At 41.8% G+C, this 13,281-nt stretch overlaps 1 protein-coding gene across 1 annotated transcript; it reads left to right on the top strand.

Moving 5' to 3' along the window:
* The first annotated feature begins 2,293 nt into the window (after positions 1-2,293).
* On the top strand, positions 2,294-12,220 carry serpine2 (serpin peptidase inhibitor, clade E (nexin, plasminogen activator inhibitor type 1), member 2). Its single transcript, XM_069147475.1, has 9 exons — positions 2,294-2,375; positions 4,610-4,876; positions 5,037-5,264; positions 5,752-5,949; positions 9,845-10,043; positions 10,145-10,242; positions 10,782-10,868; positions 11,024-11,107; positions 11,633-12,220. The coding sequence occupies exons 2-9, from the start codon at positions 4,618-4,620 to the stop codon at positions 11,668-11,670; spliced, it is 1,191 nt and encodes a 396-aa protein (XP_069003576.1). The 5' UTR covers positions 2,294-2,375; positions 4,610-4,617; the 3' UTR covers positions 11,671-12,220.
* The last annotated feature ends 1,061 nt before the right edge of the window (positions 12,221-13,281 follow it).

Genomic DNA, 13,281 nt, shown 5'->3' with positions numbered 1-13,281 from the left:
CCATAGTGCAGATGGCTCTCTGGGAGCACCGAGTCAGAAGACCACGGAGATGGGGAGGACTTGCGGGCCTGTCGTAATGTAAGAGGACAGAGAGAATCAAGAGAGGAAGACAGAGTAGAAAAGGAGAGTGTTTGAGGCTGAGTTAGGATGCATGAGGGAGAAAGAGTCAGTTGAAGGGAGGGCAGATAAAACAGAGGAGGCCAGAGCGGAGGGAGAGAGGTGGTAGAGAGGAGGTAGAGAGGAGGTAGAGAGGGAGCGAATGTTGTGACAGACCGGTACAGAGTCCGTTGATGTGGGAAGGTTGTCGGTTTGAGAGAGTGGGAGAGAGTAAGAGATAAAAAAGTGGTCAGAGACATGAAGTGGAGTTACAGTGAGGTTAGATGTGGAGCAGTTTCTGGTGAAAATATAGTCCAGGTGGTTACCGGCTTTGTGAGTAGGAGGGGAAGGACTGAGTGAGACAGCAAAGGAAGACAGTAAAAGCAAAAGGTCAGATGACTTCTCTGTCTGGATGTTAAAGTCACACAGAAGGACAAGTGGAGGGCCATTTTCTGGGAAGTTTGACAGGAGGACGTCTAATTCGTCCAATAAATCTCCCAAAGGACCTGGAGGATGGTAGAGGACAACAATGTTTAATTGTACCGGATGAGTAACTGTCACAGCATGAAACTCAAAAGACAGTGGGGTAGGAAGTGGAAGTGGGTAAAGAGAAAACCTCCATTTGGGGGAGATGAGTAAACCAGTACCACCCCCTTCCCCCTCCTCCCCCCTACCAGTGGGTCTGGGTGTGTGTCTGAAGGAGAGGGCAGAGGAGAGAGCAGCAGGGTGGACGTGTTGTCCGGTGTGATCCAGGTCTCAGTGAGAGCAAGGAAGTCAAGCGATTGCTGGGTAGCAAAGCCGGAGATGAAGTCTGCCTTGCGGGTAGCTGACTGGCAGTTCCAGAGTCCTCCTGTGACGAGGTGTTGGGTGTGTGTGGGACGGGTGGGACAGATAACAGAGGAAAGGTTTCGGTGTTGGTGTGAACGAGTGTGAGACCTGCAGTATCTACCAGTAGATATACGCACAGGTACGGAAAGTACACACTCAGATGGTAGTCCTTATACTCCGGCATCCCCCCCCCCCCCCCCGGAGACTCCAACGAAAGACTCCTTTGTCTTGATCTTCAGAGTCTTCATAGGATGAGCCCTGGCTGACGCTTCAAACACTTCCTTTTTACAACAGGGTTGGCTACAGCTGGTCAGACCCCACCCCCTGCTCGTTAGGCCGCCAGGCACCAGGTGTTACAAATGGGCAGCAATAGAAACTCGCCACTGATTACGAAACAAAGAAAACTTCCCCACAGTCTTTAAACAAAGAAAACTTCCACACAGTCTTTAAACAAAGAAAACTTTCACACTGTCTCTAGATTTTGTGCCAACTTGTCTCGGAGAGTCTTTTTTTTTTTTTTTTTTTACCTCGAACGGTAGAAAGTCAAATACAACCTAATAGAATTAGAAATAAAAGACCATCAGTTTAACTCTAAACTTGTTCTCTTCGACTCACAGTTACTTGAGTGAAAACAAGAATCCAATCACAAACAATTCCAGCTGCCAAAAAACAGACAAGCTTTAGCAGTCAAGATATCCTAAAACAGCAGATGCAATAATAAAGTTGAGCAGAGGAGCGTATTTAAAGATTCTACTTTGCCTTAGTTCAAGTGATCCAGCTGGATGTAGTTCTCCAAAAGTCAAAAACGCACACTTGTCGTAATTGTCGGTTCAATTGGAGGCCCTCAGTGATTTTCCATTTCACATGACAAAACATGACTAAGATTGATGATTTTGTAACGTTTTTAAAGGTTTCCCAACTTCCCGTTGTAAACAACTTGCATTTTCTCACTTGAATCAAGGTGGCCAGAGTTAGCCAACACATTACCGGAAGTAGCCCCATGAATGTAAATATGAAATAAATACCCCTGTTTGTTCGTCTTTTGAAAAATACGAGCAACAACTCGGCAAAAATACAACAAGACAATCGTAACGGGAAATGATCTTGAATTGTCGGCCGTATTGTAAAAAGTGTTAAAAGTCGCGCGCTTTTACGGCGAAAGTGCAGCGGAAGCGCACGCTGCGTTCTTTGGAGTCTGACGCCGTCGGAGACGCACACGTCTCCGTGCTCGGGCCGTTTGGTGGGAAGGCGGAGTCGAGGCCAATAAATTGGCGTTTGAGAGTGCGGTGGGGTCAGTAGTAGCGCTCGCTTCCACCGGGAGAAAGAGGTTTTGCTTTGGCATTGCGGACGAAGCGTCGTTTCTCCTCCGGACTGCGGTGAAAAGCGACTTGATAACGTGCCGGTTTTACCTGCGGCGCGAGTCCAGCCGACGTCACCTCGTGATACTGCAGGTAAAGTCAAGTCCTGGCGTCTTTTCTAACGTGAACTTTTTTGTTTTTGTGTTTTTTTTTTGAGACCCAAAATAAGTAGCCGTTTTCAACAGGTTTTTTTTTTTTTTAAACGGTACATTCAGGACCACTTTGTCGTCTGCACGAAAGCGCGAGAAGTCGCTCCCGCACAGTCAAATAAACGTTTTTATGGAGCTGACTTTAACCAACGTGCAACGCATCCCGTCAGGTGGGAGTTGTTTTGACTCCTGAAATTAGTTGGCAATAAATAATGAACCCAAACGTACCACAGAAAACTGGCATTTGAGTGAATTAAAGGTAAGTTTGCGTGACTTGAATGAGAATACTTGGAAGAGAGAGAAAGAAAAAAGGTGCGCTTCTCGTGCCGAGTTGCTTTCTTGGACTGCCTGCATGCTGCGCTGGTTGTTGTTGTTTTAATATATAAGAATTATGGTGGGTGTGGTTGCTTTTGGGCATTTATTATGAAGTCTCGATCATTTAGATATTTCACAGACACAAATAAAATGGGAAACAAAAAAAAAAGTCCTCCTCCTTTCCAAAACATGTTTCTCGGTCTTACAGTTGAGCGGTTGAGCTTCACTGCGCAAACTAATGTACAGGAGCCTGTGTGCAGAGTTTAAAGGGAAAATGTTGGTTTCAGTTCATCTGCTGAAAGTGCAAAGTTTCTTTGTGCTCACTGAAAATCAAGATTTTGAGGGATGGGCCCGACGGACCACGATTTGTGACATCACAATTAGTTTTGCAGCCAATCCGGGTTCAATGCAATTCACACAAGTGTGATGAGGAAACCTGAAACCTCCTGTGCTCCTACACTTAAAATGGACTTTACAGTGAATGAAGTACGAGACATCGTGGGTGCAGCAGTTAAATATAGAAATACCCAAATTTTAATGAGGGAGAAAGAGAGCTGTTCATTTGAAGGGTCTTTACAAGATAATTGAATTTTTTTTTTTTTTTTTTTTTTTTTTTTTTTTTTGTGAAAAGACACGAATTATTATTATTATTCAAAGTAGATTTTTATATAGTGTAATTAGGGATGATGTGGAGAACAAGCAAATATATTTTGGACCAAATGCCTTGAAAGCGCTACTGAAACATAGAGATGATACATTTGATAGACAATAATCAGTTATATGGATATAAAGATTAAGTGGCTCAAGGCAAATTGTAGAACAGCTGCCACAATCTAGTAAATCCAGAAAATTGCATCACTGCAACACAGCACTGTAAAACCAGGAAAATCACAACATTGCAAAATCCAACATCTAACATGTTATCTAGTCTTGCATCACAAGATGATATGACATTGATATATTGCCCAACCCTAATTTATTCACATGTTAAAGCATGTATGAAGGAGATCCTTAACAGTTTTATTGTTTATTTTGGCAAAAACAGCCTTCCTAAATTGCATCAACTTCTCGTGTAGATTTGAATTCGGTGCATTTAAAAATGTTTTTAAATTGTACCAAGTGTCCTGTAACTTGTCCACCAAACAAAGGCTATACTTTGGGAAATAGTTGCTTAACATTGTGGATTTATTGAAACTAACGCCGAGTGGTTGGCAATATTATGTTGAACTTAAATCAAAACTGTCTGTTAAAGCTGTTGCCGTGTTTTCAAAATTTTCCAATACCAGATATTTAACTGCAAAGTGTAGTTGGTGAATAAACCATGGCAGCTGCAACCTAAACTTATGCACAGATCTCTCTGTAACGGCGAAAAACTATAGCATGTTTATCACTAAATCGGTGTACAATAAATCCCAGCAGGCATCCAGTCGGACTCTTGTGGCCACATTCAGTCTGCTCTAGGGAGGGAGGGCCGGATCTTTCTTCTAAAATTGTCCAACGATTTAATTTGGTCTAAAATTAAAACCAAAGCAGAGAGCAGTTTCAGTGTTCTGGTTGTGGTTAGCCAGCGATATTTAGATGGCATGAGTAAAGAGTTAGTCAGACCCTGCAGCGCCTGGTAAAAGGCTCTTAAGAAAAGGTGCATCTCGTGCTTGTGGTTAACCACAAAATGAAAGGTGTATTCAGCTGTCTTTTTAAGTGACTTTCAACATAGTTTGAAGTTCTAGTTTAGATAAATTTGTGGCTGTTCAGATGGTACGACGCTCAGATGTAATCTGTACATGCTACCAACAATCAGCGAGTCTTCTGGAGAGCGAATCAGCAGATGAGATGCTTCTGATAATCTGTTCTTTGTTTCTGTAGGTATCAAAATGAAGCGCATCTTATTTTGCCTGTATGCTGTGGTGACCTTGTACGGCCATAAGGTTGTGCTGTCCCAACCTCCCTCCTACGGCGAACGGGGCTCTGATCTTGGCATACAGGTGTTTCAGCAAGTAGTTCACTCCAAACCCCTGGAGAACGTGGTGTTATCCCCCCACGGCGTGGCCTCCATCCTCGGCATGCTGCTACCCGGAGCCCACGGGGAAACGCGGAAGCAAGTCCTCAATGCTCTCCGTTACAAGAAAAATGGTACGAACCGTTTCTGGCAGAACAGGTTCAGGCCTTAGCTGGAGTTCTGCTGCCGAGCATCAGATGTTAAACTGTGTCTTGGCGTTAGATTACCTGAACTGAAGTCAGTGCGGCGTTAAGCAGTCTGATAAATAATTGAAAGTGTACTCGTTCATCACAGGCCCTTACAGGATGCTGAAGAAGCTGCACAAGACCTTGACAGCCAAATCCAACCAGGACATTGTGCTGATTGCCAACGCCATGTTCAGCCAGAAGGGTTTCCTCATGGAGGAGCCCTTTGTGGCCTCCAACAAAGCCAACTTCCAGTGCGAGAGCAGGGATCTGGACTTTAACAACCCCCATGCAGCGGCAGATGAGATCAATGACTGGGTCAACAACAAGACCAAAGGTATGGATCCTGGTTCTACGTAGCAGCTGTATATATGAAAAATGAAGCAATTCTGTATTTTGTTCAGCCTCAAGTTGCATGTTTGGAGTCAATGATGTATCAAAGTATATAAAATTCTTGCGTCTTGAGAGGGTAGAAACTAAAGGAATAGTGAGTTTTGGCACAGTTCTTGTGGTCTTCCTGTACGATCATATTCAGCTTCCCCGGTGCTCCAGGATGGTGAGACTTCTGAGTCTCATCGGATGCTTGGACCGCTATATATATATTTGGGGATAACTCTAGTTTATATTGTGTTTATACAGCAGTGGAGTGTTTTGTTTTCCACAGACCACAGTAGAAAACCTTGACCCAGTAGTGTGGTCCATTTACTGCCGTGTTGGTCGGTGTGGCGCTGCATTAATGCATACTAATATGTCTTGAAGTGAATATGGAAGGTGTGGTGGTTTTTATTAAACCTTGCTGACAAGAGTGTTGCATATTTATCCAGGTCACATCCCCAGCTTGATCAAAGCAGACATGCTGGATCCGGCTCTGACCCGTCTGGTCGCTCTCAACTCGATCTACTTCAAAGGCCTGTGGAAGTCCCGCTTCCAGCCCGAGAACACCAAGATGAGGCCTTTCAACGGGGGCAAAGGAGACGTATATAAAGTCCCAATGATGTCTCAGCTGTCAGTCTTCAACATAGGTGAGTGCTGACGTGCGAGAGGTTTGCAGTGACGGTTCTCAACCATTTAAATGCTTCTGATGAAAGTGGTAATTCAGCGTTGACGGCCTCCTTACGTACTGCCAGAGTTTTAATGCATCAGGGTCCTGAATGAGTTCTGCTCTTGAGTACTTAATTCATACTTAGAAAGCTCTCATGTGGACGGTTGCAATAATAGAAAAAGACGCCAGGGTAAAATGAGTCGCCCAGTTAAGGCTGTCATGTTAATCAGTGATAAGAGACACTTCAGAACAATGAATTGGATTAAACTTAAACAATGTGATGAATACAATTTTTCCATTTCGTAGAAATGTAACTCTGTAGTTGTGGCCTTGCTTTTCTTTCATTTGAATGATCAGAAAGTATTTTTGTGTTGTAGTCCAGCTCGGTTGGTGATACATTGATGAGGTTTGTTTAAGCAAACGGTATCACGGATAATGATTCCTTGGTTTTCTATATAGAATAGAATAAGTGCCAGATTATAACATAAAGTGCCCTGTGGAGTTTCCGTAGAAGTTAAACTCACCGTTTACCACCAACACGCACCGAGTGTATCCTCGAGATTGAATGTGTTGTGTCCTTCCTTATTAAAAGGGCAACCCTTCAAATACCTCTGAACCTGTTTTGTTTTAAATCTGTTTTCCAGCATACAGCTGATTTAAAAATAAAAAATGTCCCAACATCCTTTTAACGCAACATTAAGTTGGTACATGTCTTTGTTTGAACCAAAGCATGTCTGAGCTGTCATGGGCAACCTTCAGTGGCAATAAATCAGCCAATCAGCTGCTGCTATTCTACTCGGATCTGCCAAGTTAATAACTGTAGCTTTAATTTATAACATTGTTTAATTTTAGTTTTGTTTTTAAAATGCAATCTTCGCCGCTGCCAGGATCTGATTCCCAGACCAGCATGTGTTGATTTGTAGAGAAATGCAGGCTGAGTCATGCCACATCCGTAGGACATTATTTAGTCCCGTGTGAAATGAGATGATGTACCAGTCAGTCGTCTATATTTAGACGGGTTGTCGGAGTCATGTTGGCGTGGCGAGTGTTGTGGCTGTGCGTCTCTTCCCTCGGTATCCCGCAGTGTGTAGACTGTCGTGTGGACAGTCTGCGACGTGTTGCTTGGATGAGTGTCCACACATTACTGCACGTAGGTCCCACCAGCTTGTTCCAGTCCTAAATCACCGCTGCACTCGCTTGACGGAGTAAAGTTTCACGACTATGATGGGATTTCCACTTACTTGGCTGTATGACTTCATAATGTAATGTGCTGTAATTTAGTTTAATAGTCATATAAAGCATGAAAACTGCATAAGGACTGTTGAATGGATGCTTGTGGTGTGAGGGTGCTGTTGTGGCTTTATGTGCTTTCATTGGCCTCGAGTCACTTTTACACTGTATCTGTCAGTTCTTGTTTCTGCATCCCTATAGAAGGAAAGCTGATATTATCAGGGTAAAAGCACCCACAGTCCAGCACTCAATGCCACCTCGACTCCAGCTTAAAGCAATAGAAACGTATATTAATGAAGTGAAAAACATAATCTGTTTTACTACTCCCCCTTTAGAGTGATATAACACGGTATTGTTCCAGAAAGTGTTTTGCATTCACTGTTCTTTCTGCTGTCTCGTAGGTCTTTTCAGTGGAAGACGGTTTGCTCTCAGGAAATGTGGCATTTTCTGCCTACAGGGCTGTTTAGACTAATTAAAACTACTGAGCAGCGATGGCCATCAAGGTTAAACAAAGAGAATAGTTTCACCCACAGAAATGGAGTTGAACAGAATGTTCTGGTGATGTGTTTGTGTGCACACAAATAATGTTTAATTTGAGCAACAATAGGGATAAAAAAAAAAAAAAAAAAAAAAATGTTTAAACGGGGAAAAAAAAAATGTTCATTCCAATTCTCTTACACCACAAAAACTTTGAAAATGTGTTCTGCAGTCTCTCAAAAACAGATAAGAGGCCACTTTTTTGTAAACACTTTAGCATTTTTTTATTTGGAAAGTTTTTCAAAGAGAATCTGTAGGTTTAAAAAAAAAAAAAATTACTTTGTCAGATGCATCAAAAGATGCCATTCATACTGTACTGATGGGAGGCCCCTTTTCTTTGCACAACTCCTTTAGTGCAGTTGGAGGATTTGAGAGCATTAACTGCTTCTTTTTTTTTTTCCCCATGTTCCTCCATAGCATCAAAACGGGACTCGAGTCCAGACTAGACCACTCCATTAGAGAGTGTGTGAATGGGTGGAAAAAAAAATATAAAACACTTTGTAGGCAATGGTGTTATGCAAGTGCAGATCATGTACTCTCTCTTGTGCTTGGTATCATTGTAAAGCTGCATAACCCGGTTACACTCGAACTTCAACTTACTGATCAGAATCTGCTTTATTGACCAGGTATGTTTACACATACAAGGAATTTGACTTCGGTTTTTAACTTTCTCTCTCTCAACGTACAAAAACAGACATCAATAGACATACAAAAAAAAAAGGTGTCCCTGAAGCAGCTGAGCATCCCAACAACGTTACACTGCCACCTCCTTGCTTGACCCTTGGTATCATGTTGTGTGTTTGGTTCACGCCAGATGTACCGGGACAACTGATCAGTCCAAAGAACAGTCTTCTTCCAAAAGCTTTGAGGGTCATCAAGGTTTATTGTGGCAAAATGTAGACTTGCCTCAATGTTCCTCTGAGTTGGCATTGGTTTTCACCTCGCCATGATTTAGTGGAACACATTTTTACCCAGCGTTTTTCAGATAGTAAAGTTATGAACACTTATCTTTTATTGAGGCGAGAGGCCTGCAATTGTCTCGATATTTTTCTTGGGTATTTTGTGTTCCTGGCTGAGTCATCTGCTGAGTCACCGACCTCTTGAAAGTTTCACTATTCTTCCAAGTCTTGTCCATTTGTACACTCAACAAAAATATAGATGCAACTTTTTTTTAGTTTTTGCTCTGATTTCTCAGGAGTTGAAATTAAGATCCAAGACTTCTTTAAAGAACATGAAATGTTTGTTTCTCTCAAAAGTTCACCTTGATTTTTACACAAATCTTCCTTGGATTGGTCACAAAGTGGCACTCTAAAATATCCAGTCACATCACATCACACAACGCAACGCACCACACACAGATGTCACAGGTTTTGTGAGACCGAACAATTGGCATGCTGACTGCAGGAATGTCCACCAGAGCTGTTGCCCGGGAATTGAATGTTCATTTCAAGACCGTAAGCCGCAACACTGCTTCTAATTACACACACTCTCGAAACGTGACGTCTGCAATTGTGTTGCGCGACAAAACTACACATGAGAGTGGTCTTTTATAGCGACCAGACCAAAGCACACTGCTGTTAAAGCAGCATGTAGATGTGCTACACCTGTCAGGTGGATGGACTTCTTTTTTGTAAATGTGAACAAAATTTGTAAAGAATGAAACAGTGTGCATAAAAGTCTTCCATCTCCATGAAAGATGGGTGCAAAAACAAAAGTGTTGTATTTGTATATTTTTTTTGTGTGGAGATCACGTGCGTCACTGACTTGAGATATATTTTTGTAACTCTTCCCAGACTGATGGATTTCAATCACTGGTATTTACATGTTGGTCTCTGCTGGTGAGGACTTGATGCCTCTAAAAATGGTCTGAACAATCTATTTAAGTGATGAATAGGTTGAACAGGGCTGGTAGTCATCAGGCCTGGGCGCATTCAGTTCAGCTGCATTCATGCATTTTGGCAGCTTTTTTTGGATGAAGTAACTGGGGTGTGAATATTATTCCACACAGGCCCAGATTGACCTTTTTGTTTTATATTGGTTAAAAGAAAAAAAAGTCATGTTTAATATTTCCTGTATCTAAACTACTAACCCATAAGCTCTCTTGTTAGGCCTGGCCACCACACCTCAGGAACTCAAATACAAGGTAATCGAGCTTCCCTATCACGGCAACACCATCAGCATGCTGATCGTCCTGCCCTCTGAGGAGGACACGCCTCTGTCCAGTGTCATCCCGCACATCAGCACCGCCACGGTGCAGAGCTGGACCAAACTGATGCACATGAAGAAAGTCCGCCTGCTGATCCCCAAGTAAGACACACACACACACACACACACAGAGAGAGAGACACACACAACAGCTGCTCTGAGCGTGATGGGCGGTATCATCGTGGGCATGTTTGTGTTTGCAGGTTTACTGCTGATGCAGAGGTCGACCTGGAAGCCCCGCTCTCAGCTCTGGGAATAACAGACATGTTCAGTCAGGACAAAGCTGACTTCAGACACCTCAGTGAGTGAACGCAATCACTGCAAATTTCGACAGGCCTCCAGCACCATGAATGTCTTTACAGCTATTTTTTTTTTAATTTATTTATTTTTGGACTCTAGCACAGCTTGAAAATATGAACGGACTGTTGGCTGTTTACTGCCGAGAGCCAGTAAGAAGTATGAATCGTGTCTCGCTGTTCAGTGTGAAAAACTGAATCACTGCTGGGCTTTCTTGCCCTTCGTATTCTTCCTGAGTGAAGGAGTGAGCGACGTGAATGAGGAGCTCTACTGCCATCATGTGGTGTAGTGAACTAAAGAGTAGACTGGATTACACCGTGCTGAAATCACCAGAGTCTCTGACAGATGGAGAGTTTTGCTCTAGTGCCATCATGCGGTGTAACGTACAAAAACTGTGACAGACCCTCGGTAATCCGTCATTATTTAGAGCACTAAAGATGTACACAAACTAATCATGTTGGATGTGGACAGCTTCAGCTGACTGAAAGGCAAGGATGGTTTGGTAAATGTGAACTGAAGCTAGAAGTAACTGTTGTTTTCCAGGTACTGAGCCGGTGCATGTCTCCAAGGCCCTCCAGAAAGCCAAAGTTATTGTGTCTGAAGATGGAACAAAAGCAGCAGCTGTCACCAGTGAGTATTTCTTCACACTTCTCTGTTTGATTCGAGCACAAAGCTGTACGATCAGGTGACAAGAATATTGTATATTTACAGCATTAGTACATTCATACTGCAAACTGTGAGTCTGACATGTTTTTTTTGTTTTGTTTTTTTAACAATGTGTTCAGCTGCCATTTTGTTGGCACGGTCCTCTCCACCCTGGATTACAGTGGACAGACCTTTCCTCTTCCTCATCAGGCATAACCCAACAGGTACGGTGTGTCATCTATTTTCCAGTAGATGGATAATGAGGTGCGATCAAAAACTTCCAGGACTGTCCGTGTTGTGCACAAACAGAGAGCAGCGCAGTCATGCGCACGGAGCAGGGAGAAGAAACAACGTTTTGAGCAGATAGTCCAAGTTGAGTCTCTTGATCAACATCAGCACCTGAGTTCTGTGTGTTTTTGTGACCGCTGGAACGTCCCCATTTCAGATTTCTCCGCTGACTTGAGCAGAGAGCGCACGTGCGTTTCTTTTGGTCAAACTCTGAGACCTAAACAACAGAAACGCTTCAGAAAGTCTACAACAATGAAGCAATGAGCCGGGCGAGGTGCTTCGTTGTGTTCATCCTGTTCCAGGTGCATCACTGTGCTGCGCTCCGCTCATGCACAACAGGAAGCGTCCCCGATATTTTCGATTGACCCTCATGGATGGGTGGATGCTAAAAAAAAACAACCAACCATTAACTGTGACGTTCATGCTTTAATCAGATGACTGCTTCCTGTCTCTGTCCCCAGGTACCGTTCTCTTCATGGGCCAGATCAACCAGCCTTGAGTCCCCCCTCCCCCCCGCCCCACTCGCATCATCTGCCAGCACAGGAAATGCTTACACACTGCCACGCATGAACACTCAAGTACACAAACACACGCGCACACACTTTGCTGTAGACTTATGTACAATGTGGACATATGATGTTATTTGTTTTAAATATTGCTTTTTATGTTACCCATTTTCTGTAATGCTTAACATGTTGTACAAAATGTTTTGCAGACTAAATTTTTCCAGCCGTTTTAATTTTTTGTATACTTTTTTTTTTTTTTTTTGAATTTATTACATTTTTAAAAGACTTTGAATGTCAATTGTGTATTTTCTCAACTCTGGAGTAGGATAATGCGTTTATTTATCCCGTCTCTGTTTTAGTTCTCCATGGCAAGTCATGTAACTCCAGTCTGTATTAAGTTTCACTCCTAAGTTATGACAATGTACATCCCATCTTTGCATTCAGTTACTTTAAAATGGTTGTTTCCCTCATTGAGGAAGTCTTCTGTTATTATACTTGCTTCATGTTTGAAAGTCAATAAATGCACATATTTATAACCAGTTATTTTGCGTAATAATATTTTGTATCACTGTATTTTCAGTTATAACATCTTCAGCTACAGATTTCTGTGATATTGTAGATTTTCAAATATGAATTCAATATTTTTCAGCAACTGTTTTCTAAACCAAAGACTTGTTGAGGGTCGTGGATGAATCTGAACAGATCACGTCTTGTCCCAAGGCTCAGATACATGTAGACTAATGTAAACGGATGTCAAATTAAAACAAAGGGCAGAATAAATAAGGGGACATCTAGAACTGGAATTTTGAAATTGAAAGTTCCAGCCGAGTTCCAAATTTAGAATTTAATTGACCATTTTTTTAGAGTAAGAAACAGATTTACAATTTCAAGTCTGGAATTTTACATTAGTTTTATATTGCAGTTCAAGAATTGTAGAAGTGTTTTTTTTTTTTTTTTTTTTTTTTAAATTTTATTTCTAGATTGTTTGGTTACAGAACTGGATCAGTGTAAATTTACAGCTCATCAACTGGTAGCCAAAATCTAAAATTGAAATTTCTAGTTTTATAATGACAAACACTTTAACTTTAAATTCCACCAATGACATTTTCAGCTCTGGAACTGAAGCTTGTAGTGCTTGAATGTTAAATTACAGTTCTATAATCGGACGGTACCAAAATTTCCAAGCTGAACCAGAAATTTAAATGAGTTTTAATTTCTAGAAAAATCTAAAATTAGAATTTCAGTTGGAAACAGAAATCTAACATTTCAATTTCAGATTTGGAAATTCCAGATTTAAGAAATGTGACATAAACTACATTATACAGACGACACAGATATACCTTCCGCTGAGACCTGGAAGCTACAGTCTCCCTCAGATAACCATGTCTCAGTGATAATAATAATAAAATAAAAATAAAAAAATCATGTCATAAAAAAAAGACTTATTATCGAGAGATCTGATATTTAAAAGACCAAAGTTTGCCAGATTGCTGTTATTTGCAGATAGTAAGGGATGTCGCAGAGGAACTCCAATCCAATTATTATAATTATCAGCAGCGTATATAACAATTATAAACCCTGCTCGGTGAGTTTTCAGGTCGACG

The sequence above is a fragment of the Embiotoca jacksoni genome, unplaced genomic scaffold (genome assembly GCF_022577435.1).
Source record: "Embiotoca jacksoni isolate LCO1_2020_lvr unplaced genomic scaffold, fEmbJac1.0.p SCAF_14, whole genome shotgun sequence".
NCBI lineage: Eukaryota > Metazoa > Chordata > Actinopteri > Embiotocidae > Embiotoca > Embiotoca jacksoni.
Note: the sequence above shows the minus strand (reverse complement) of the source record. Positions and strands in the feature narration are given on the sequence as shown.